The 27,390-nt window shown below is 38.5% G+C and overlaps 1 protein-coding gene across 3 annotated transcripts in view; it reads right to left on the bottom strand.

Annotated features, from left to right (window-relative positions):
- Nucleotides 1-8,562: 8,562 nt before the first annotated feature.
- Nucleotides 8,563-27,390, bottom strand: part of LOC114646056 (cingulin) — a 157,441-nt gene continuing 138,613 nt past the window's right edge. Inside the window, exons 17-21 of one of the 3 annotated variants that reach the window (XM_028794039.2) lie at nt 24,644-24,727; nt 22,611-22,729; nt 21,643-21,751; nt 11,919-12,082; nt 8,563-10,047 (exon numbers count right to left, since the gene is read on the bottom strand). In XM_028794039.2, the coding sequence (XP_028649872.2) occupies nt 9,903-10,047; nt 11,919-12,082; nt 21,643-21,751; nt 22,611-22,729; nt 24,644-24,727 (621 nt within the window). In that variant the 3' untranslated portion in view covers nt 8,563-9,902. Of the gene's footprint in view, nt 10,048-11,918; nt 12,083-21,642; nt 21,752-22,602; nt 22,730-24,643; nt 24,728-27,390 lie in introns of those variants that run through there. The other 2 variants (XM_028794038.2, XM_051923270.1) reach the window with 2 other exon arrangements.

Genomic DNA, 27,390 nt, shown 5'->3' with positions numbered 1-27,390 from the left:
GTATAACCCTCTTAATTTTAGAACACAATTTTGCATGGCAAATGCATACAGTATATGCCATGATGAAGAAACAACTATAACTTGAAAAATGCTGAACTTATCTTTTAAGTATCAAAGTACAAGTAAACGTAGGATGTATCCCTGCTTCATAAATAGTCAAAAAAGTTCTTGCAAACTAAAATAACTCAGATAACCTTCTTTCTTGTGTGCAAATCGTGTTCGAATTGCTGAAGTATGAGCCAAGCAGTGACATTCTGCGTGAACGGACATCTTTTGTATGTCAATGTGTGCGGGCTTCCCCTTCGTTAAGAAGGAGCTAATCCACTTCTGGAAACCCTTTCATAAAGTGAACTTTCATAATCTAATTACAATGGAACATTTTGAAGTATTCCTTGGCCTTAAAAACGGTACCCATGTTTGTTGAAGTAACACCAAACTACATTAAAACTGACAAAATCACTTCAATAGTAACATTAGACAAAGCAAACCCTAATAAAATACTGCAGTTCATGAAATAAAGTTTAATAATTTGTACTACCAAAACTTTCATATTCATGATGCAAATGTAACACTTCAAATGAAAATTAAAATCTGTTTAAATTGTACATCCGCATCACCATATGCAAGCGACAGAACCACATGGAGGCTAGCGCATAGCGCTGGCATGGGGGTTGGCGAGTGAAGCGACCAGGGGGCAAAGCCCCCTAGTAAATAAATAAAAAAATTCCAAATCTGAAAACTGTTAATTAGGGCCCTGAATGCACAGAAACATAACGTTATATGTACATTTTCCTAGCCTGTTAGAAATAGCAGAAGTACAGTCATGGCCGAAATTATCGGCACCCCTGGAATGTTCCTTGAAAATGCACCATTTCTCCCAGAAAATTGTTGCAATTACAAATGTTTTGGTATACACATGTTTATTTCCTTTATGTGCATTGGAACAACACAAAAAAAACAGCAAAAAAAAAGCAAAATCTGACATCATTTCACACAAAACTCAAAAACCGGGCTGGACAAAATTATTGGCACCCTCTACTTAATATTTGGTTGCACGCCCTTTGGAAAAAATAACTGAAATCAAGTGCTTCCTATAACCATCAACAAGCTTGTTACACCTCTCAACTGGAATTTCCGACCACTTTTCTTTTGCAAACTACTCAAGGTTTCTCAGATTTGAAGGGCATCTTCTCCCAACAGCAATTTTGAGATCTCTCCATAAGTGTTCAATCGGATTTAGATCCGGACTCATTGCTGGCCACTTCAGAACTCTCCAGCGCTTTGTCTTCAACCATTTCTGAGTGCTTTTAGAGGTATGTTTGGGGTCATTGTCCTGCTGGAACACCCATAAGCTCTGACGCAGACCCAGCTTTCTGACACTGGGCCCTACATTGCGCCCCAATATCTTTTGGTAGTCTTCAGATTTCATGATGCCTTGCACACAGTCAAGGCATCCAGTGCCAGAGACAGAAAAACATCCCCAAAACATCTTAGAACCTCCACCATGTTTGACTGTAGGTACTGTGTTCTTTACTTCGTAGGCCTCATTCCATTTTCTGTAAACAGTAGAATGATGAGCTTTACCAAAAAGCTCTACCTTGGTCTCATCTGTCCACAAGACGTTTGCCCGGAAGGATTTTGGCTTCCTCAAGTACATTTTGGCAAACTCCAGTCTGGCTTTTTTATGTTTCTGTGTCAGCAGTGGGGTCCTCCTGGCTCTCCTGCCATAGCGTTTCATTTCGTTCAGATGTCGACGGATAGTTCGAGCTGACACTGTTGCACCCTGAATCTGCAGAACAGCTTGAATATGTTTTGAAGTTGATTGGGGTTGTTTATCCACCATTCGGACTATCCTTTGTTGCAGTCTTTTATCAAGTTTTCTCTTCTGTCCACGTTCAGGGAGATTAGCTACAGTGCCATGTGTTGTGAACTTCTTCATTATGTTGCGCACAGTGGACAAAGGAACATGAAGATCTCTGGAGATGGACTTGTAGCCTTGAGATTGTTGATATTTTTCCACAATTTTTGTTCTCAAGTCCTCAGACAATTCTCTGCTCTTCTTTCTGTTCTCCATGCTTAGCAGACACACAACAGAAAGGTTGAGTCAACTTTTCTCCATTTTAACTGGCTTCAGGTGTGATTGCTATATTGCCAGCACCTGTTTCTTGCCACAGGTGAGTTCAAATGAGCATCATGTGCTTGAAATAAATAAAATGATTTACCCACAATTTTGAAAGGGTGCCAATAATTTTGTCCGGCCCATTTTTGGAGTTCTGTGTGACATGATGTCAGATTTGGCTTTTTTTCTCTGTTTTTTTGTGTTGTTCCAATGCACATAAAGGAAATAAACATGTATATACAAAAACATTTGTAATTGCAATAATTTTCTGGGAGAAATGGTGCATTTTCTGGGAAAATTCCAGGGGGGCTGATAATTTTGGCCATGACTGTAACTGACTGCCAGCTCTTGATTTTATTTCATGACTACCCAGACAACTCTGCTAAATGCTGTACAACGGGCTTCCAGCAGCAATACATGCTAAAATACCCAGTTATTTTTTCCCCTTACATCATAATTTTTTTTGTTTCCAAAATAATAAGGGAGTCCAGAACATATTTTGACTATATACGCTGGCTGCATGCAAACATTAGTTTAAATCACACAGAAACTGCACAATTGCTAGATGCATACTTTTTAGCATTGGGATGTAAATCATATGTTTGAAAACAGAAAAAAAAAAATGGTCACCTCTGGTAAAGTGAGGTCTACAGCCGACTGGCATTTTAAATAAATAATCGCTACATCCACGTCTTTGTGTGTGGGTTGAAGCGTAGTAGCGTGGCGAGAGCGGTTCCCGTGTGAGATGCGGGAGTGAACTGCTCCACAATTAGTGCACAGGTGCAGGATCGCCCATACCCCTAACTGACACTGGGAGCTGCCGATTGTGGCTGTGCCACGTTCCCGTGTTTAAAAAGGGAAGTGTGAGTGCGAGAGGGAAAAGGAATGAACTTAGGAAAAGAGAGAAGCAGGAGTGGGAGAGAGAGAACCAGGAGGAAAGGAAGCCGACGGATGGGTATGGAGCCCCATGGAGGAGCGTGTGTGGCCAGTGCTCGGGAGGGGGCTGAATGGTCAGCAGGAGCGACCATTGGACTCGGGAATGTGATCTTGCCGGAAGAAGCCAACGGATTGGCAGAGGTACAAGCGGAGCAGAGCTCTGTGTCTCCCTGTGGAACGCTGGGGAAGTGGTGACGGAAACACAAGCTAAGACAAGAAGTTGTCTGTGTCTGCTGGTAGACTTCTCCTTGGTCTGCAAGATCCACACAGGGACAAGACAAGGAGGAGGTGGTTTTAAAGGGGCACCGAGGCTAGTGTGTTTAAAGAAGTTCCCTGCCTGTGTTTTAACCTCGGATTTTAATGAATTTCTTTATTTGAATTTTTAACCTCCACCCCACCTTTGTTTTTATGGATTACTAGCTGATTACCCAGTGGCTTCACTCACTGAGTGCAAGGGAAAAAATAAAATGTAGTCTATAAGTTATTAAACAGTAAAACATTAACATTTAAGAAGTAAAGATACATTGAGCACTACTGGAGTGGTTTGGGGTAAACTACATTTTAAAGGCACTATAACACAACAGGTAAGTAGTACTAACAGCAGCTAAAATGTATTTGGATCATCTGTCGGTAGGAGATCCCTTATGAAAGGCGCTACACGATCGTTGTGGTATAGAAATTACATTTTCTATGTGATCGTCCAAATTTCTGTCTGACAACCTTGCACTACGTGCCTGTGATTTAAGAGAAAAATAATTCTGATAAATGTGGACGCTGCCCTTCAGTGCTTAACGGGCAGAAGGTCCAAACAATTCCCAAGTCGAACACTTTACATGAAGAGGTCTGTACATCTTCTTAGATGTAAACTCTCCATCTTCTTAAAATAATTGATCACAAAAGCAACCTTGAATGTTGCGGGGTTTTAGTGACCCGAACTCAGCTTAAGGGACAGTAAGTAGTCGTGGAGGGCAAATTTACAGAGATCCTGCTTCGATGGCACCGATTGCACTCATTCGCAAAGATTTCCACTCTCCCAGGAGCCGACGGGGCACTTGAAGTGTCGCAAAACAGTGCGAGAAGAGAGGACGCTGCCCAAAACTGCGAAGCTCTCGACACCGCGGAGCAGCCCGACATTCCGCACCTCCCAGCGTCCACTTTGTTCTCACGACCCCTCGCCGCTAAAGGCAGTCTCGTTTTCACATTGTTTACAGCTCGGCGCAGTTAAAAAGTAGAAAGACGCAAAGCTGTTTTCCTCATCTCTTCTACTATCAAGTACTGCCATCAAAAAAAAAAATGACAATGTGGCAGTTTCCGCGACAGTCACGTGGAAGAATAAATAAAACCTCTCTGTCAGAATGCGCGGACGGCTCAGCGCTGTAGTCCAGAGAGGAGAGCTGGGAATGGGTGACGCGGGGCGCACTTCTATGGGATAGATCGGCGTGTTTGTATTTAGTTCTTTTCAATATCAGTAAAATAACTCTCACACAAATAATAATTTGTAAAGACAATATAAAAATGCGGTCCACAAACGAAGTGATTAGTTCCTGTATTATAATATGTTCTGTGGTAATACGTAATTTCCGTTTCATACATAATTTCCACATCGCGTGGTCATACGTAATTTCCCTTTCAAATGCAAAAAGAATTTTATATATATAGATTTATTTATGGAACATTTAGAGTACTGCACTTTTTGAACACTGTTTTACTAAGAGCACACTTGAGCACTATTCAACATCCCCTTACTTCATGGGTGTTTTGTCCTCATCTGCCAAGCTCATCTAGGTTACGTTATCAACGGTGTTGGGTTTAAGAGGCTCCCAAAGTCGGAGAGGGAGCAAGGAGCCAATCCCTACCGTCACACCACCATTACTGCAATGCATTCACCTGTAAGCGATGTTTAGAGACTTCATGTAATTTTATCAAAGGCATTTTGCAGTGCCGGATGAGATCCAGAGGAGGATCTGCCATCAGGGTGTTCTGGGTGTGAACCCAGGGGCATGTGACAGTAAGGGGCCTTTTCATCTCATTCACTTGTGGAAAATGTCCACATACAAAAATCACCAAGGGAGGCTGGTGGAAACTACACTGTTTCTGAGCGCCAAAATCACCAAAGGGGATAACCACCAAACCTCGCCTTGTTGTGGAAACAATGGTGTGTCTGCACACTGAAATCCTTCCCTGCTTGTGGAAATGATTGTGTATTTGTGTGCTGAAATTCCGTCCGCACCACTCGCGGAAACGATCCGAGTGTCTGAGCGCTAGCATAACGAGTGGGAACTACTGTGCTGCATGACACAAACCAGGACAATCCACAATCTAAATTGGTAGTAATAAGTTCAACTTTCTGTAAAGGAGCTTGATTCCTTAAGTCACCAAGGGGCCTGTGAGGGTCTTGACACGGCTTTGGTGAGATCATTAAATTGAAGCCAAAGATGTAACGAAAACATTAACAAAAAGATTAGGAAAAGATGGCATATTTTATTTTATGCTACGTGTGTTAACATGAAATAACATCCAAAAAAAATGTGAGAGCTGGCTCCGCCATGGCTGGTGTGATCTAATGGCCGTACTCTAAGACTGCTGGTGATGGAGTTCAATACAGAAAATTCATTATAAAAAATACAGTTTGTAGTACCAGAGGTGGAATATGAAAATGCAGTTTAATTTAAGTCAGGTCTACTGGGATACCATGCTGGAACAAACCAAATTCACATAACAAATGTGGCGAAAAATGCTGAACTGTGGTTACCCCGGCACAGCCTTCACTTAACTGCCTCATGTTTTTTGCTGCTGTTGATGTCTTTTTCTATGTTTATATTTTGAAATAATGGAAAATTACACATCAACATAAAAGGAATGATTTGCTTATATGGATAATAAGAATTAAAATCGTATCTTCTGTAGCTCTACAGACATACTGTAAAATGAAACACCATTAGATATTTAAGTATGGAGTGATGTACGCAGTCAGTATACTGACCAATGTTGCTGCTTCATCTGCTGACCGAGTTTTGATTTTAATTTAGGAGGCTGCACCACAAGGTCAAGTTATCTAATAAGTCGGCTTCAAGGCAGCGTAAAGCCCAAGCCAACTGGCAGTTAGTAGCCAAGTGTATTAGGAAAGCAGGGCGAAGAAAACGACTTAAAGTGCAAAATGACTAGTTGATGGAGAATGCATTAAAAAGGCTGAGGGAGCCTAGGAAGGTGTTCACCAACGGACAGTCTGGCACAAGACCCTTCACTTCTCCGAGCGGGCCCTGGTAACTATTTCAAAAAGCTTTGGAGACAAACCTGTTTTGCCACTTGCCACAGGGCTACCATACCCACTCATAACTGAAGAGGTTTGCCTTTCTGTATGGGGAGGTTTGGGTAGAACACACATGGAAAGGGCACCTGCACGTTCTACTGGGAATAGAAATGTTGGCCAGGCTATAAGATCAAACAGTTAAATCACTTTGAAGCAGTGGGTGCTGGGATATGCTGGCCAACCAGTTACACTCCACAGGTATCTAACTTATCATTTTGGCAGTTTGTGTGAGACATTTACATTAAATCAAATCACTTTCCTGGCACATCTTGTCAGAGCAGCACAGATACTGCAGCCGAGTGCTCCATTGTATTTTATTGTCTTTTTCTTTCTGACATTTTAAAGAATTTAGGTACTCTGTGCTTTTCAAGCACACCCTGCATTGTCATTAATTCTGTACGATAGATTACAGCCTCACATGATATTAAAATACATATCCACCAGTCACAATTGTTTGTAAATATTTCAACTGAAATATTAAAACCATAAACAAGTCAAAACTGGTGCAGAAAACCTGGCTGCATTTTGACAACAGGATAACTTCTTTTGCATCTGCATTTCACAATCGCCTACTCCACTTTTGTACCTGACCATTCCGCCACGGCTCAACTTTAGGAAGATGAATTCTTTTTCTCACTTAAAAACATGCGAGTTTTCCATTTAAAACCTGGCAGAAACACTGAAGAATTAAGGTAAACATGATAAACAGAACTACAAGCATTCCTGGCAGAGTACTTTAGTTAATTCTCAAAAGATATTAATATTAAAATTGTTGTCCCTAACCTACCATATATACTTGTGTTTAAGTTTTCCTGCGGAGTCAGGGCTTGATTTTACCATATAATTTCCAGTATTTTATTTTGTCGGTCGTATAAGTCGATTACAGAAAACTCAGCATACCGATCTCTTGGATTAATAGCGTAACACCCACTTGAGAGAGTAACCATGGAGCACAATGCCTTTTTTTCGACATATTGTGCCTATGTGACCACACAATAATACCCGAACTATTCCGAAGTGACGTTTGCACTTATTTGTGTTTTTTGTATCTCACATCCTCATACACTTTTATCGTCAGAGCATCCCTTATCTACGGTGCAGCGTTTGATCAGAAGAAAATATGAAGCTGGTTTTAAATGAAAAGTCGTTGAAGTGGTGAAAGAAATTGGTAACTAACAAAATTTGACATGTCTGAGAAACTGGTGCGAGACTGGAGAGCAAGAAGATTTACGGTACTTTAAAAATGAATTTTAAAACACAAAATAGCAAGTCTACCAGTGCAGAGAAAAACAGGAGGATTCTAAATGCCACTCTTCTCATTTTACTGCTCCTTCACCATGATGTACGTTTTAGCACCTCCTCTTTGTTTTCACTTTGTCCACACTAGCACGTTTTCTTCTAAAAATGGTGCTTTTAGACTAAAATGATTTTGTCCACACTATCATTTTTACATAGTTTACAAAAGTATCTCCTTCCACAGTAAAACAACCAAAAACACATATGATGTAGATGTTTGCCTACACTGTACACTACATGTGTGCATTGATGGAAAAATCCTTGAAGGGATGGCAGTGCCGTCAGCCACAGGATTTACTGTAATCTAAAAAACTGTAGCAAAAAGTAAAGTATTTCCTTTTGCGCACAAATGCAGCATTTAGGTTGTATAAAACACATTTTAGATGCATACAGTTAAGAAACACAACAAGTGCCATGGAAAGCAGCTCCTCTATATCTGCTATGTTGGAACATGGCTTTCTTCTGTGAAGGGTGGCCAATCAGGGAATCCAATCACAGAAAGACCACGTAATAAAAACTCAGAGTGCGTTTAGAGTCCGCATTTTTTTAAAAGTTTACGTTTTTTGCCCAGCCATGCTACAATACTGAGCCACTGCTTTGAAAAGCGAACAACACTGAAGAGCGTTTTGAAAAGTCTCCATTTCAGGGGGTTAAAAATGCTGGGGCAGTGTGAATGAAAGATGAAAACGGAGAGTAACACCTGAGTTCTGAAATGAAAATACAGAAGTGCGGACGTAGCTTCAAGTTTAATAAATGCAATCTTCAGTTTTTTGCTAGTTCCCTTTGTTATCTCACAATGATATCTGATTCTAACAGTCGCTTATTGTCATTGCAGCAAACTTGAAGTGATCAAAACTTCTACAGCCAAATTAACAATCAGAAATACCAGGAGTAGAAATTACAGATATATAATTTATTAATTAAAAATTGATTTTCAACAGGCACCATTTTATTACATTTTACTTAATTTACACAATTACAGTAATTCCAAAACAAAATCTTCAATATACATATCTCAAATTAATTAGAACTATAAAATAAAATCAAAATTTTTACAAAAAATAATTTTATGACAAAAGAAAAATCCAAGATAATGCACTTTAAAACAATAATAAAAAAAAGATCAGTTCAGATCTAGAAATATCCTAGAGATGCCACAGACCACAAAGGCAGCAGTTCCGGATAACTTTAAAGGCTGGATTGTGAGAAACTGAATTTTTTTTGTGGCTAATTTCACCTTGCTTAAGGCTCCAGGTTCGAGGTAGGCTGGAAGAGATGAGGATCGGACAAATAAACTGCTAATTAAACACGAGAATGTGACAACGGAAGAATAAAAGACAGATTTCTGTTTCATGCACATTGCTCAAGTCACAAGACGGCTCCTGAACGGCGGCCTCCATTACTACACACCTCAGCCGTTAGGAACGTGATCCACAAACTCTGAGATGTGGCCCTTCTTTTATCAAATCGTTTGTGAGTCGGCTGATCTTGAACTTCAGAATGACATTGTACGTACACTTGAACAATGAAGGATTTGGATCCCCTCCAAAACAAACAAACAAATCCCTTTTCACAATTTAGCCAGTCAGTTCATGAGATGTTAGGACTTTGCTCAGTTTTAGGATCTGCGATAACCAACCTTACGTTTGCTTTACAGAGTTGCCAGCATTGAAGCTTCTTTCTCATTCTTCTTATTTTGACGACAGCTCAAATATATCATTACTAAAAGCAAAAAAGATTTTTCCACAAGTAAAAAAATACTACATTTTGTTAATTAACAAAGAGTCGAAACATGTTACGCGATAATGAAGACTTAAATACTGACAGATTAACTTCTTGCGCAAGAAATAAAATGTAATGGATCATGATAATCTCGAATACAATACATTTTGGATTTTAAAATAAGAAAAACATTATAATTCTGACTAAAAAAATAATTTTAATTTAAAACAAAGCTTATGTTCTTGAAGGTAAAACAAATTTGTGGCTACCACCAGCATAAAATGCCTTTATAATCACAGAGTAGAATAAAGTATAAAACATTGTATTTTAACGGTTATGTATATGAAAGAAAATTGATTCAACAAATATTACACAAAAAAAAAAAAATCAGATCAACATGAAACAGGCTGAAGGCAGAGGCTTTTTGCTGTAAGTAGGTTTTAGAGGTAAAAGAAGAAAACAGAGGTCTGGACTTGGCATTCTAGGTGTACACGGCCACCCACGACTTCAGAGGACCCGCTAGCAAGAGCTCGTTTGAAGGTTACTCTCTGTGAGCAGGGAGGCAATCGACGAAGGTCCATAGGCACTGTCGTAATCTTCATCGGAGCTCAGGTCATCTACTAAAAGCTTAGAAGAATCCAGGTTCGGGCGCTGGTTTTTACGCCTGCAAAGAAGACAACAATAACAACAACAAAAAAACATGTTTATTTAACTGCATTTTAAAAATGACTTTATATAGAATTGTGATGTTGTGATCGATTGGCTGCCGATCTAAATCATTTGATTTTTCACTACAAAACACTCGATCAGTGATCAGCAAATTGTCCAATCACAAAAAATATTTTTAAGCTCCTGGTTTTTTAAGCTTTAAGGTAATTTAGTTGGAATGCTCATTAACATGAGGTATTACGGTAACTGAGCTAGCAAACATGACTTGTAAACAGACAGCAACATGGCAGACTTTAGCAGAGAGAGAGAGAGAAGACAGGAATATTAGTCTTTACTTTAAACATCTTGCCTGAAGAAGGGGCCTGAGTTGCCTCGAAAGCTTGCATATTGTAATCTTTTTAGTTATCCAATAAAAGGTGTCATTTTGCTTGACTTTTCTCTACCTTTACTTTAAAGAAAGTGGAGCAGTAAACTCAGAAAAAGGAACCTGAGTCGTCATTATGTACAATAAATGGCAAGAAAAGCTACTTTAATAAATTGAGACCTTTTTATTTTGTCCTTTAATTAAAACACTGCTTGTCTGAGTTTGGACGGTAATCAAGATTGCATTTAGCACAGCAGCTCACATTTTCAATTAGAAATAGAAAAGATAAAGAAGAATTTGAAATTACTTGCTTAGTAAACAATAGGCTTGTTAGTTTAACAGCAAAATTTGACTTTTTTTACTTGTAAACTTTTAAAGCATGTTAGTCTTGTATCTTCTTGAAAACATTTAATGAACACTTGATAGATTTGCCCTTTTTTAAGGTTTGTACTGTGTTTCTTAATTCTGTATGTTATACAGTAGAAGTTTTGGTAAGAAACAAGTACTGTGTAATTAAAATTGTAATTTCTATGTATAATTACAGTACACCTCAAGAATTAGAAATGTCTAGCTGATAGACTTAAAAAAAAAAACTATAAATATAGTAAATATATATTTTAACTGCAAAAAAAGCTATAGTGCAATTAATGATTAAAAATTATTAAAACCTGTAAGGGCATATATATATATATATATATATATATATGTTTAAGCAGTGTTTAATGGCCAATATGAATTAATTACATTAAGAATGTGTGAGAATATATACTTTGTTAAGACAAATAGTGAAAACTGCTTTTTTTTTTTTAAACGAAGCTTTGCTCTAGATAAGTTACATTAGAGAAAAAAAATTAAAACAATAGGACAGCTTGTAATTACGAGAAGCATTTTATTTTGTTTTATGTCATTTTGATTAGGGATAAATATTTTCTGTACCTATTTTATTAGTTGCAAAATTATTTATTTGAAAGTATTGTATTTATTTTAGTATTTCTGGACACTGAACAATATGCCTACAGAATTTCACTTTGTTAATAAAAAATGAACAGGTTACACCTAAGGACTATAGTTTAAGTATAAAAATACTTTATTAATATACAATAGAGTATAAGGATTCTACATTCCTGGTTATGTGGGAGTGTAGTGTAAAACGGGATAGAGGGAAAAAAAAATTGAATCGTTATCAGAATCAGCCAATTCATTAACACAAAATCAGTGATCAGTATCGGCCCTAAAGAAACCCGATCAGAGCATCCCCAATATAAAAGCAAGAGTACAGTAAAGCTGCCATTCTGTTAGAAAAAGGGAGAGCACAAATCAAAAGGATCTCCTTATGAACTAAAAGGAGAATCTCTCTTTAGATAGAAAAGTGAACTGCCCTGGGCGTCATATTAACTTTACAATAGCACATGTCGTTACTGGTGGACCTTAAATCAGAATCACATACGCCTAAAAGCAGCAGATGAAGTTGAGAGTACAGTGCACTGTGGAATATGGCATACCATGTCTCTTTTTCCAGAGCTTTGAGGCGGTTCTGCAGCTGCTCCCGAACCTCTGTTTGATCCTCAAGGTCCCGTAGGGCCTTTTTCTTGGCATTTTCCAGCCGCTCAATTTCCTCTTCAGATTCATCCACTTGTCGTTTCAGGGCTTTAATTCGCAGAGAAAGCTAATGAAGCAAAATAGAGAGAAACGAGTATTGTTACTTTTAAGCCTTAGAGCAAACATAATCTGTATGTGATGTATGTGTGTGTGTGCATTTTAATGTATAGTATATATATTTATAGATATGTATGCGAGAGTGTGTGTCACATACACTCACATTCATGGGTACATGTTTTTTTGTAGACTCTGCAACCCCAGAACTTGCAGTCATTGACAGACAATACATCAATGAACTCTGGGGTGTATCAGTAAATTTCAAAGGGCTATATCAGAGGATTTATTTGTGAGCTAAAAGATGGGCTTCTCATGTAAATTCTGCTAAAAACTAAGATAAAACAGGGAAGATAAGTGGGGGAAATATAACCCTCCCTGAACTCAGCTGAAATATTGTGGTGTGAAAGGAAAGATTTAGTCAATCCAGGAAGGGGTAGCAGTGAGTTGAAATCTTTGTAAAGAAAATATCTCTAAGTCGAATCATGATGTTCAACAACAAATGCAGAAGACATCTAGCTGAAGTCGCAGCTTCTGAATGAGAGGTCAACGGTTACTAAATGTAAAGGTTAATTTGCTGAATGCAACAAAGACAATGAACGTTGAATCAATAAAAATATGAAATAGGCACATTTTAATAGGTTTCTTGAATGTAGATCAAATTATTTATGATCAAAGTAGTGCGCAAATGTAAAACAAAATTCCATATTTTTCTTATTTTTATATAGAAATCTGATGGCTTCAATTGACTTTGGCAAGTCACAATTGTCTGGAGCTTCTGCTCACGTGCCAGTTTAAATGTTACCGACTTTTTGAGGTAAGATTGTGCTAGAAAATGGCATTGTATTACATGATAATTAACAAATACAAGTAAGAATTTCACTGTAGGCCTTGTGTTTTGCAATAAATCAGTAACTATGGGCTGTCCTAGATAAATGCTTATGGGGATACCCTGTAATTAATGTAATGTAACTTTGACATTAAAGATTCTTTTTCTGTTGGTTAGTGTCAAAAAAAGTCAAATTAAATCCACAGATTCATTATTGTATGACGTTAAAATATGAAAACTTCCAGTGCCTTTTATAGCCACTGTACCCATGAGTCATTGGTGTTTTGCAATATAAAGTTGAGAAATAATGCTTCTCTATCATTTATTTTGTAAACATTTTTTGTAAAACAGTAATAATGCATTATGCATGTTTGCTGATATTTCCATTAACAGACATTTTTAGTTAAGTTCCACCTTTACATTCAAAAACTGGTTACAAATGTCAGCAGGTACAGAACTTGTTCATAACCCATGGGCTGGTTATACAGTATGCCAGTTTAAAAGAACAGTCGTGTGCTGTCTTGCAGCTCCATTTGAGACAAGCCATATATCGGTCACAAATTTTTCAGGTCATTGCTATTGAGGCTCTGTGGGTCTAGTGAGGGTCACCAGTGTGTATACTAATCGCTGGTTTTAAATAGCACAAATCAATCTTCACATCTCAGCAGCCTCACACTGGGTCCATGTAAGGAACGGTTTCTCAACAACTGGATCGAGCCACTGGTGGGCTGCCATCACTGGTTTGTGAGTGGGTCCCCTAAGCCACTGTTTCTTAGCAGCTGAGTTGCCATCTTTGGTTCGCTGGTGGGTCACCTAAGTGATCAGCAGTGCTGCATGATACGTTTCCCCATTTCTAAGCAGACTTGTTTCACCAAGGAGGTGGTTTGCAAGTGCTGTTCGTGGGTCATCAAAGAATTTAAAAAGACAAAACTGTGGTGCGGGTGTGATATCCCGTGTAGTGGGAAGTGGCCCCAGCCTACACTCTGGACATCTGATAGTTTATACACCGAAAAGGATCAGTGGAGAGATGAGACACAGACAAAAATTGAAGGGTGAATGGTGCAAGTTTATTTACAAGAGTGCTGTACAACCAAAAATGCAGTAGCGTCAGGTGGGCTTTGAGACACAGTCCTTCAGCACTGATACTTCTTTAGAGATAAATAAAATAAAAAAAAAAAAAAAAAAAAGGAAAAATATGGTGTACAGTACAGTACACCCTCAAAATTCGTGGGGGTTACGTTCCTAGAGCACCCACGAATTGTGAAAAACCGCAAATTTTGGATTAAAAAAAATACCTATTTTTATAGTTTAAACCCTAAATATGCCCCCAAAACACTTTAATTTCAAACTCAGCTTAATACATTACCTACGTTTTGGCGGCATCTTGGGGCTTTAACCCTTAAACTGCCACATACTTGGGGGTTAATGCATCCCTGGACGCCAAATACTTTTTTGCTGCACTTTAAGTAAACATCACAATTCACTAAGAAAAAGTGAAATTTTAATGGAACACATTTTTTTTCATGCAAAGAGCATCACAATTACTGCAACACTAATCATTTTACACATTGCTAATGAACTGTAAAAACTAAACTACTGGAACAAGATGCAACTGACGCCATGGATGAAATTCAGTAAATCACTGAGCCAGCTGCACTTGAACTGGCTGCACTCAAGCACACAGAGGTAAGCGCTGATGCTGGCAGGCAAGTCTAGTGCAGCGGCTCAATCCCAGGGACAGTGAGGCTGCAGTGGTGCAGGGTGTCACGCATGTATCACAGAATTGCACAGAAACAAAGGAGATTGTAGAGACAGTAACTTTATTCAAACACTTCAAACAAACATGTCTCTTTCAGAAGTAAAATGAGCTCAGTATGCAGTTAGTTCTTAATTAAAGAATAGACAAACATCATAGGGGAGTACAACGGGGGTTGGACTCCCAACAGGAGCAGAGGATGTCTGGGAGAGAAGAGAGAAACAAAGCAATCAGCCAAAAAATGACAGGTGCTGTTCAGGCTTTTAAATATGGGTAGCGAGAAGCATATCACGCAACAGAGCAGCTGTATGTAAGCCCAGCAAGTAAGGAAGCAATGTGAAAGTAGTCTATTATCGTTTTTTAAGAGGGGTTTTTTTGAGGAGCGTCCATGTCTTCTAGTGGTGCATTCAACCCCCCTGCTCACAAGGGGCTGGCAGTGGTCACGAGCTGGCTGCTCAATGAATGCACGGCACTGACTGATCAGCTCCTGTGTGCTCGCAAATGGCACTGAGAAACGACTATAGCCGGTTGTGGTGGTTTAAGGGTTAAGAGGAACAAAATGGAAAACACAAGAATACTCAGCTGGAGATGCATCACAGTCTATCAGCAGCAAGGAGAAATGAATAACGCTGTAGTGGTCTGGTGCCGATAAGATTAGACGGCAGTTTATTTTTATGGTAGAGATTCCAGGGGTGCACCCAGCCTTGGCCCGACCCGCCTGCATGCACTCACAAACGGAGACAAAAACAAAGCAAACCGGTAACCAAACAGCAAAAAAAGAATGTAATGAAAACAAATGAAATAAATGAAAACGACGATACCACCCCTGTTCTCTTTACGGCGATTACACATTAAATACAACAAAGCACAAACAGTAAATCATGAAAAACGTTCATGAAAAATGGCAACGGATGAAATATAATGATGAAAATGGATAGTCTAGAGATCCGCATGTTGAATGGGAATGTAAAGATAGTCCTTCCGCTAGTTCCTGAAATGGTGAAGACGGGTGGACGGGTTCAGGAGCGCTCCTTTCTTTGCAGGATGGCCATGAATCTACTTACAGTCCTCATGTACACAGGCAGATGGTAGACAATCCAGACGCACAAAATGATCCAGGACAAAATGAATAAGTACAGGTAACCGAACAGAAGGCAGACAGACAGGAACTTGTAACACAAATTACAAAAACCTTTGTTTTTTGCTTTTGGTCACCGGCCCCCTTTTTAAAAGCTGCGCTGACATTCTTTGACCCCAACAGCCCCAGCACCCTCAGCAGAAGACCAATCAGAGCCATTGCAGGGACTGCTGGGAGTTGTAGTTTCAAATTCTATTGGCTACTTTCACCATCCCAGTTGCTTCCTGTTCTCTCTACAGTGCAGTATTGCCACGATAAAAGCCATAAAAATTGCGGAGGATATTTGCAGTTTCCGCTAACAATTATTAGATAGGTTCTAAGGAAAAATCCGCAAATGACTGAGGCCGCGAACTCTGAACTGCGACTTCACGGGGGTCTACTGTATTTACAAAAAACAGTACACTCCTACAAAAACTACACACACACACACTCCAATAATAAAGGTTGTCTTCTTTTATCTCTGGCTCAAGAAGCTCCTCCAATAGGAAAGAAAAAAAAAATGCACAAGAACAAAAATAAGTGTGTGTACATGCAAAAACAATTGCACCAAACCCAAAAATCAAAATGATCCCAGTACCAAATAAGTATATATACCTCCACCAAAATGATCACTAGGTGATATATAAACTCTATATACAAAACAATATTTACAAAGCTACCAAAATCACAACTGCTCCTCCAATAGCTCAGCAGTGCTTACTCCTACCTCGCCTTTAGGTCCACTGATGACCCCTGTTGGCCGGTAACTCCTTTAAACATAACCGGCAAGATTGTCCAGCCAATCTGCCACCCCGTCTACCTCACGCACCTATCCAGATAGATGCTAGCGCATTCACGCCACACGCCGCAACATGTCCCGAGCAACTATGTATTTAAACACGAACCCCTGTTGGTTGTACACGTAAGCTCCCACCGTGGACAGCCAACGATTATGCTGAGCTCAAGCACAACAGCTGCTGACTCACCAGTAAGTAAAATCGTTTATTTACAATATGGGATCCCCATCTCGGACTCAACCCTGTTTACTCAAACAAATGCTGGCTTTTCCTTTTAGGCGTGCCGCACCTTAAACACTTTTATACTGGCGTGTAAAAATGGGGATGTACAGTGGAGCCCGTACTGGCCATTATACCGGCTCCACTTGTGTCCAGACACACCGTGCCTCACAGCGCTCACCCGCTAGACGGCCCCTTGTTCCCGCGGCAGCTCCCTCAACACACAAATGGTAAGCTCACTTCCTTACAACCTTATAAATACTGCTGCTTCAATTTTAATGGTTCTTCAACTTAAATTTGGTAATGCGCGGGTTGCGCATTACCACAGCGGGACAATAAAGGTTGAGAAACATTAGTGTGAGAAAGACGGTGCAGGCCGATTACATAAGAATCAGCCACGTGAAGTAGTGCAGATCAAAACAAACCTTAAAGGGCCCTCCAAGACACAGAAAACATAGAAGACCGTGTGTAGAAATAATAATAATGAAAGTTGTATTGCTGTGACTGGCAATTTCTAGAACACTACCCTATTATAATTACAAATTTCCTCAACTTGGATGGCTGTAAACTGGGGCTTGACATTTGCATACAACCATTTCAGTGTATAGGCTGGCATCAATGTTTGGCACATTTAAACGATCATCATTACTTAAAGGATAATAGTCAAATTTTTTTTTTGCATTGACCAAGGGTCAAGGCCAAAACTTTCTGCAGCAATTTGGACATGAAATCTGGATGAGTACTTTATAGGATTCTGCAGACTCATTGATTAAAACACACCACTATTTTCTCACATAGAATACCAGACAATGACAGGAAACTTAATTTTTAGATGAACTACAAATTTGTTACTGATCCCAGCTACAACAGCATTTACAAATCAGTACTGGAAAATGTATTACATATTCTAAGACATTTTAGTCTACTCATTTAGTCACTTGAATATACTGAGCTAGTTTTTTGTTGTCATACCTATGTGGTATTTTTGGTATGTCTTACATCCAAAAGTTAAATATTTTCATCAGCTAAAGTTAAGATAAATATATCACTTGCTTCATTGTCTTTCCCATGCCATTTGTCAAAAAAAAAAAAAAAACAAAATAAATGCAGCTTTTCTTTTACCACTCACTCATGCAGCACACTTATGTGAAGCATATGAAGTTATTCTCTTATGCAGAGCTTCTCCCATCTCATCCTTGAAAAACTAACACTTGCATAGTTGCCTTAGGATTTGTTAGATATTCTGTTGGAGATGTGAGCCTGTTCCGTTATGATTTGGATGTTTTACATTTCCATTGTCTCTGTATACTGTATGTAAAGCAATAGGACGTCTAAGACGGTGGGAATGTCCAATGAACAAAGGCAAGAGGATGGTGTAAGATAGTAAACTGTACGGTGTACGTCTTGTCATTTGCAGTCCAGAACAGGGCTAGAATGTTTCAAAGAAGAAAGGCAACAAGCAGCACAAAGAATAGATGATGTAAAGCACATCTAGTGCACAGAGGTTTGTAAATGCATGACAAAATAAGTCTGTCTGTTTTGATTGTATCATTAAGCTTATTTGTTTCGCTCTGCTAGTTTTCTTATAGTCAACTTGACTTTGAATTCTTTTGAAGATCTACTTTAAGTGTCTTTGTTTTTCTGGTATAGATTTTTTAATAGCTGCTTTATATTATTTGTAATTTCTTTGAAAAAAATTGGTAAAATTAAATTAAAAAGTTTCATAGTCATTAGCTGCATTTCCATTGCAGTTATGAGCAAAATTAAAGAGATACGTCTAAAACGTTGACAAAACTCAAATGCGAATTGTCTGTGCAAGCGAGTGAATACAATAAATGGAAGGCGAATTCCCTATACAGTTGTGCTTGATAGTTTGTGAACCCTTTAGAATTTTCTATATTTCTGCATGAATATGACATGACCTAAAACATCATCAGATTTTCACTCAAGTCCTAAAAGTAGATAAAGAGAAACCAGTTAAACAAATGAGACAAAAATATTATACTTGGTCATTTATTTATTAAGGAAAATGATCAAATATTACATATTTGTGAGTGGCAAAAGTATGTGAACCTTTGCTTTCAGTATCTGGTGTGATCTCCCTTTGCAGCAATAACTGCAACTAAACATTTCCGGTAACTGTCGATCAGTCCTGCACACTAACTTGAAGGAATTTTAGCCCATTACTCCGTACAGAACAGCTTCAACTCTGGGATGTTGGTGGGTTTCCTCACATTAACTGCTTGCTTCAGGTCCTTCCACAACATTTCGATTGGATTAAGGTCAGGACTTTGACTTGGCCATTCCAAAACATTAACTTTATTTTTCTTTAACCATTCTTTGGTAGAACGACTTGTGTGCTTAGGGTTGTTGTCTTGCTGCATGATCCACCTTCTCTTGAGATTCAGTTCATGGACAGATGTCCTGACATTTTCCTTTAGAATTCTCTGATATAATTCAGAATTCATTGTTCCATCAATGAAGGCAAGCCGTCCTGGCCCAGATGCTGCAAAACAGGCCCAAACCATGATACTACCACCACCATGTTTCACAGATGGGTTAAGGTTCTTATGCTGGAATGCAGTGTTTTCCTTTCTCCAAACATAACCCTTTTCATTTAAACCAAAAAGTTCTATTTTGGTCTCATCCGTCCACAAAACATTCTTCCAATAGTCTTCTGGTTTGTCCACGTGATCTTTAGCAAACTGCAGACGAGCAGCAATGTTTTTTTTGGAGAGCAGTGGCTTTCTCCTTGCAACTCTGCCATGCACACCATTGTTGTTCAGTGTTCTCCTGATGGTGGACTCATGAACATGAACATTAGCCAATGTGAGAGAGGCCTTCAGTTGCTTAGAAGTTACCCTGGGGTCTTTTGTGACCTCGCTGACTATTACATGCCTTGCTCTTGGAGTGATCTTTGTTGGTCGACCACTCCTGGGGAGGGTAACAGTGGTCTTGAATTTCCTCCATTTGTACACAATCTGTCTGACTGTGGATTGGTGGAGTCTAAACTCTTTAGAGATGGTTTTGTAACCTTTTCCAGCCTGATGAGCATCAACAACTTTTTTTCTGAGGTCCTCAGAAATCTCCTTTGTTCGTGCTATGATACACTTCCACAAACATGCGTTGTGAAGAGCAGACTTTGATAGATCCCTGTTCTTTAAATAACACAGGGTGCCCACTCACACCTGATTGTCATCCCATTGATTGAAAACACCTGACTAATTTCACCTTCAAACTAACTGCTAATCCTACAGGTTCACATACTTTTGCCACTCACAAATATGTAATATTCCATCATTTTCCTCAATAAATAAATGACCAAGTATAATATTTTTGTCTCATTTGTTTAACTGGTTTCTCTTTATTTTTAGGACTTTAGTGAAAATCTGATGATGTTTTAGGTCATATTTATGCAGAAATATAGAACATTCTAAATAGTTCACAAACTTTCAAGCACAACTGTACTTGGTAGAGGCCACGTATTAGGGATTTGTCTTTGAAATCGTCCACAGTGATTTTACTGATGAGCTGTGGGTAAAAAAAAAAATTAGAATAAGCAGCTTGACATTCATTGAATTAAGCAGCACAATAGGCCCTCTTATGTCTCTTTCTGTGGCTTATATGAGGGAACCAGACCTTCAGGTTCTCTCTAGCTGGCTTTGCATTCTCAGTTCTAACAATCTCAATAATTGTATACCTTATTTAAGTTTGCTTTGACTAAAGTTGTGGCATAGATATTTACAACATTTCTTGGCCATGAATTTGTACGGTCTGAAAATCACTCTTTATAATCTGCCTACCTGTGTGGAGTACAGGGTTGTTGCCCAGACTTTTGGTGTGAGCAAAATCTCCATTCGCAGGTGTGAATATGGGGTATTGTCAGGCCATATTCTCCAAACTAATGAGCCAATACTTCACTTTACTTGATGTGGAAGAGGCGCGGCATTTTTTTTGCAGTGTGATTACAAGGCACACAAAATACTTCACTTGCATGGTGTAATCGATGGCTCACATATCCCCTATTCGTGCACCAAGTGACGGGTATTGGGATTATGTTAACAGAAAAGGCTGAACATATATTATTCTGTATGCGGTTGTTGATGACAGATTAATGCTCAGGGACATTTATGTTGGGTGACCCGGTAGTGCTCATGATACTGCTGTAATTCACCACATCACATTTTCACAGGTATTTGAAAATGTACATTATGTCATGTGACCTAAATGCAAAAAAAGTGTTTCCATTGCAATTTTGCTAATTATTGCTTTGTCGAATTGCCAGAAAAACCACCTCAAGTGAGCGGATAAACTTTTTTGTGAATTTTAAGTTTTTTTCGAAATTCATATATTTCCATTACAGGTTTTTTGTTTCACAATTGCAAAATGAGCATTAAGGAAATCAATGGAAATGCTGCTATTCTTAAAATCCAGAAGATGGCAAACAATGGAAGAGGACAGAAAAAGAGGATAAACAAATTTTTTTTTTTTTTTACAAAACACGAATACATAGTACTTTTAAATGCTGTTTCCATATATTATTTTGTATCAATAACAAAATCTACTATATCATTTATTGCATGGAACACATTGTCAATAATAAAACATTATGCTCCAAATGATTCAACACCAGTGAAGGTGAAAATCACAGAGTGCTAAGACAGCATCTATTAGACTTGCCATTTCCTATTTTCAGGTTTTTTTAGGTTCTTTCTATCTGTCTTTGCATTCTCATTTATAACAATCTCAATAATTGTAGACCTTATTTAAGTTTGCTTTGACTAAAGTTGTGGTGTAGATATTTATAACATTTCTTGAACATGAACTTGCACGGTCTGACAAACCTACGACATACCTGATCCTTCTGATCATTAAACTGCTGCCTCTCATCATCCAGCTGTATTGTCAACTCCTTGATTCTACGATCCAACTTGCGATTTGTCGATTGGAAAGCATTCTTTTCCCTGCAGGAATAAGTAATGAAAGTAATTAGCATGGAATAGAGGAAACAAGACACCAAATGACTTAAGTTCAGAACTCAACTGCTATTTCTCAGTGTCAAACAGCAATTAACATCTTCATACATCACCTATTACTACCTCTGGAAAATGCTTTCAAATGCAGTTTGCTATTGGCAGGGACATTAAATTCAACTTTAGCAGCATGAGCATCTTCACGCACTATCATTTACTGGCCATCTTTTCTTTTGGTGCAAGTATGCCCTCTGCTGGAAAAATAAACTGCATGTACTGCTTACAGCTAAATTCAAAAGACTGTAAAACTGAATTATTTTTATTTTAGAGAGACTAATCTCTCCTGTAATAACAGATGAACATAAATAATGGCATTCATTTGCATAATAGGAGAATTGCAGCTAATAGGAGAATTGACAGCTTTTGTTATAAACCTTATTAAGGAGTATGCATTTGCAAATGTTTTCCTCCCAATGTATCATAATTCATAATTAGAAAACACAGCTGTAAAGTTCAGTTACACAGATTTTACCTGAAATTTTTACCTGAATCTGCTGAAATGAAACCGCAAATCAACTTGTAATATGTTGGCAAGAACAGGTTTTGATAACTATTTTATGTATATATATATATATATATATATTTTACGGCGTGCTCTGAATTTGCTAATGATGGCAGACTTTCAGTTTTGAATCATGTTGGCTCTGGCAGGTCATTCAATTACTTCTAATTTATACTATACATCTCTTTGTGTAAACAGGTCTGAGACAGAGTGCAGCCTAGAAGTGCTACTACAGTTGTGGCAGATGTACTCATGACTTGAGCTAAAATTTTAAAAGCACCAGCTCACCTCTCCTCAGCTTGAAGACGATCATCTAATTCTTGAATGCGAGCCTCTAACTGAGAGAAGCTAGCATTGGGTTTCTGGACTCCTTCTAAATTTGACAAGCGTGCTTTAAGATCTTTATTCTGTTGGAAGAAAAAAATTGGAAATTTGAGTGAAGATTCTCTCAAAGATAAATATAGTAATAATAATAGTAATGCATTTTATTTATAGGGCACTTTACATTAGCAGTAAATCTCAAAGTGCAACATAAAAAGTTTAAACAAAGGCAAAGCAACATTAGTGTTGTTTTGTAAATGATTAAATATTTATTACACACATTAACATTAATTTACTTCACCAGAACTCAATTTAATTTAAGTCATAATTAACAGACTTCTTCAAAACAACATAACAGTTATGGTAAGCGGTTTTCTTTTTCCATTATAAACCAGAAGAGAAAAGAAGATTAGAGTCATTCTCCCTCATTCAATGACAAACAATAGTGTGCGACTGAGGCAGTGTGGTGTAATGACCAAGTGACTGGACTTTAATGCCAAAGTTGTTCAGCGAATTCCTGCTCCTGAACTTACAGTGAGACCCTGACATAGTCATTTAATCTGCCTATACTTTGACTGCCAAAAGAAAAACTGTCAAAAACAACCTGGTCGACTTCCTATATCTGTCACTTATAGCTTATCCCTGAAGGGAATGCTGGCTAGTGCGGATGAAGATTCAGACAACAGCTCTGCAGTATATAGCCAAATTTTAAAAAGCACACCCCTTAATAATCTTATGGTTCCATAAGAAAGGGATGTCTCATTTAAAATTTCAGAAAAAGAATGTAGTACTACGGTGTTGTACCATGTTAGCCATTATGAATGTAGAGAAAAGCCAAGCAAAATGACACCTTTTATTGGCTAACTAAAAAGATTACAATATGCAAGCTTTCGAGGCAACTCAGGCTCCTTCTTCAGGCAAGATGTAATCAAAGAATGAAAATTAGACATTCATAGAATACATTTTACTTACTATAAATATGGGCCAAGCGCATTGTAATTCAACATGCAAATGATCATTGATCACACATATCTTTTAAAATTGTCTAAAATATACCCACGGTAAGATACAATCCACAACTAATATTGTTAAGTGCCTGCATCGTTATGGCACATGTTTGGGAAATGTCCTAAACTTAAAACATTTTAGACAAACATTTTGTATATGCCTCATGAATAGCCCTGGAGTTAATGTCTTGACAGCAATATCTGAAGTAATACTAGATAGATGCTGGAAAATCAGTTGTAACAGCCTACACCACACTACATGTATGGAGTCTTATGTTGAAAACCTGAGAAAATTCTAATCCACCTTCTATAACTTAAACCAGAGAAAATCAAGTTCTCTTTATTAGGATCTGTTCTGAACTTGACAAGAAGTTTTTACTTTTACTTGCTGCTTCATCCTATAAAAAAACATTTCAGATGGGACTCTCTGGTGTTAAAGCTATCTTGTGGGCTGAACGCTCTGTTTCACTGATTGCTCCCATAGTATACTGTTATACTTACTATGTTATTTTCATTTGTTTGGTTGAGCTGTGCTCCATAATGCTATGTTTTCAAATAAAATGAATTAAAAACACACAATAGGGATGTGTGCACAAGTAGAACTGGGTGATTGTTTTGGGAGTGTAAATGTGGATTCCTTCAGACTGATAAGTACAGTAGCTGAAGGCTACTCCGATATCTCTGCAGAAAACATGGTTAGGCAAAGAATTGATTTTAACAATAAGAACGAATATGCTATGCTTAATGTATGATAGTGCAAATAAAAACTAAAAATTATGAATTTGAGAGGTTTGGGCTATTCAAATAAATAAAAGGTAATTAGTTCACGTTTCTGTTTTTTTAAAAAAACTGCTAATTGATTATGGGGATAAAAGATAAACAGTAAAGAGTGATGTTAAACAAATAATAATAAAAATCAGCTGCTCTGACCAGTGACAGTTTCTGCAGAGCAAAAATAGCATTCTTGAAAAACAGATTAATCACATCTCTTACATGTCTTTCCAGCGAGATTTTATCACATTCTAAATCTTGCTTGCTTGCCCTCTCCTGCATCAACTCAGCTCGAAGTTGGTCAATCTAAAAGGTAAAACCAAAATAGAAAACATACAAAGAGTTAAAGATAAGAGCCCAAGTGTGTTCTAGATCTTATATAATAATGAGTGAAGGGCTGCATTAGTGCACATCTGCAAATGAAACTAAAGTAAGGGTTATTTCCAGGCTGAAAAAGTACAAAATGTGCTTCGAAACACAATGTTTTGGCTATATAACCTTCATAGGGTGGTGCCACAGTATTGTTATGTGTATACAGTACAGTGAAGTTCTTTACTTGCATGTTGGTTATCAGACACATCTCCACTCTTGGGCACCGTGATGAACAATGGATCAAATGCAGAACTTCGCCTTATGTCATGGTAACACACAAATCATTTTAACTGATGTATCTCTTTACCACTGTTACCATTTATTCAGTTAATTATGCTGCCTGTTCCTAAACTATTAACAATTCTCATTAACACAGCTAACTGTTCTGAAGCTCTATGACATCAAGTTAATCAGAACACATTTAATGGTTTGGAACAAAGAGGCTATCTACATGAAAAATGCTTTTCTTTGTCCATAACAGAAATTTTAAAACTATAATGTGCTTATGAAGACTATCAGATGAAACATTTGCTTTATTTCAGCAAGTAACTTTTTAAAAAAATTTTTCCTTTTAACTATACTTTAGAAACAAAGTTAACCACAGAAAGGACACCAAGAATTGGAGATATAAATTAGCCAAGTGAACACAAAGAATGGGAAACATCTTCACAGCACTATAGTTGCAGTGGTTAAGTACCACCATTACTGTATGTTAAACATGCAAAATCAATCTGTTGGTCTGAACCAGAACTTTTCAAAAAGGGACTGGGGAGCATTCCAAAAATAATTCTCCATCTCTAAGCAAGTTATTTATGGGACTGTCCTTCAGTTCCTAAAGCAAAATGTATGGTTGACTCTATAAAGGTATATTCTTGTTCATAAACAGGTTTTAATTATAGATCCGCCTCTTGTGATCAAATATGACATTTCAGGACCAGGCAGACACATGAGAAGGGCCTTAGTCAGGGAGGTGACCAAGTACCCGATGGTCACTCTGTCAGAGCTCCAGAGGTCCTCTGTGGAGAGACGAGAACCTTCTAGAAGGACAACCATCTCTGCAGCAATCCACCAATCAGGCCTGTATGGTAGAGGGGCCAGACGGAAGCCACTCCTTAGTAAAAGGCACATGGCAGCCCGCCTGGAGTTTGCCAAAAGGCACCTGAAGGACAGGCGGCATGGTGGAACAGTGGTAGTGCTGCTGCCTCGCAGTTAGGAGACCTGGGTTCGCTTCCCGGGTCCTCCCTGCGTGAAGTTTGCATGTTCTCCCCGTGTCTGCGTGGGTTTCCTCCGGGAGCTCCGGTTTCCTCCCACAGTCCATTCACATGCAGTTTAGGTGGATTGGCGATTCTAAATTGGCCCTAGTGTGTGCTTGGTGTGTGGGTGTGTTTGTGTGTGTCCTGCGGTGGGTTGGTTCCTGCCTGGTGCCCTGTGTTGGCTGGGATTTGCTCCAGCAGACCCCCGTGACCCTGTGTTCGGATTCAGTGGGTTGGAAAATGGATGGATGGATGGCACTTGAAGGACTCTCTGAACATGAGAAAGAAAATTCTCTGGTCTGATGAGACAAAGATTGAACTCTTTGGTGTGAATGCCAGGCATTACGTTTGGAGGAAACCAGGCACCGCTGATCACCAGGACAATACCATCCCTACAGTGAAGCATGGTGGTGGCAGCATCATGCTGTGGGGATGTTTTTCAGCGGCAGGAACTGGCTGCAGCAATGTACAGAGACATCCTGGATGAAAACCTGCTCCAGAGCGCTCTGGACCTCAGACTGGGGCGACGGTTCATCTTTCAGCAGGACAACGACCCTAAGCACACAGCCAAGATATCAAAGGAGTGGCTTCAGGACAACTCTGTGGATGTCCTTGAGTGGCCCAGCCAGAGCCCAGACTTGAATCTGATTGAACATATCTGGAGAGATCTTAAAATGGCTGTGCACCGACGCTTCCCATCCAACCTGATGGAGCTTGAGAGGTGCTGCAAAGAGGAATGGGTGAAACTGGCCAAGGATAGGTGTGCCAAGCTTGTGGCATCATATTCAAAAAGACTTGAGGCTGTAATTGCTGCCAAAGGTGCATCGACAAAGTATTGAGCAAAGGCTGTGAATACTTATGTACATGTGATTTCTCAGTTTTTTTATTTTTAATCAATTTGCAAAAACCTCAAGTAAACTTTTTTCACGTTGTCATTATGGGGTGTTGTGTGCAGAATTCTGAGGAAAAAATGAATTTAATCCATTTTGGAATAAGGCTGTAACATTACAAAAGGTGGAAAAAAGTGATGCGCTCTGAATACTTTCTGGATGCACTGTACAATGTGTCTATTATTTTCTTCTTAATTGGACCCATTACTTTGCTTTAGGGTCGTATAATTATAATAATCCTGTAATGCAGAGTTTGCATGTTCCCCACTTTTCCCTAGATGCTCTATCCCTCAAGCTGCAGCACTAAATATTGTACCAACAAACTGTCTATTTTTATATTTCTAGAGGTAAAGAGGGCATTTAAACAGAACAGATTTGTATGTGTTGTATACAATTATGCTGCACTTGCTCAAATAGAACAATTTTATTAAACCTACTGGATTGATTTATTGTT

The sequence above is a fragment of the Erpetoichthys calabaricus genome, chromosome 2 (genome assembly GCF_900747795.2).
Source record: "Erpetoichthys calabaricus chromosome 2, fErpCal1.3, whole genome shotgun sequence".
In the NCBI taxonomy this organism is placed as follows: domain Eukaryota; kingdom Metazoa; phylum Chordata; class Cladistia; order Polypteriformes; family Polypteridae; genus Erpetoichthys; species Erpetoichthys calabaricus.
Note: the sequence above shows the minus strand (reverse complement) of the source record. Positions and strands in the feature narration are given on the sequence as shown.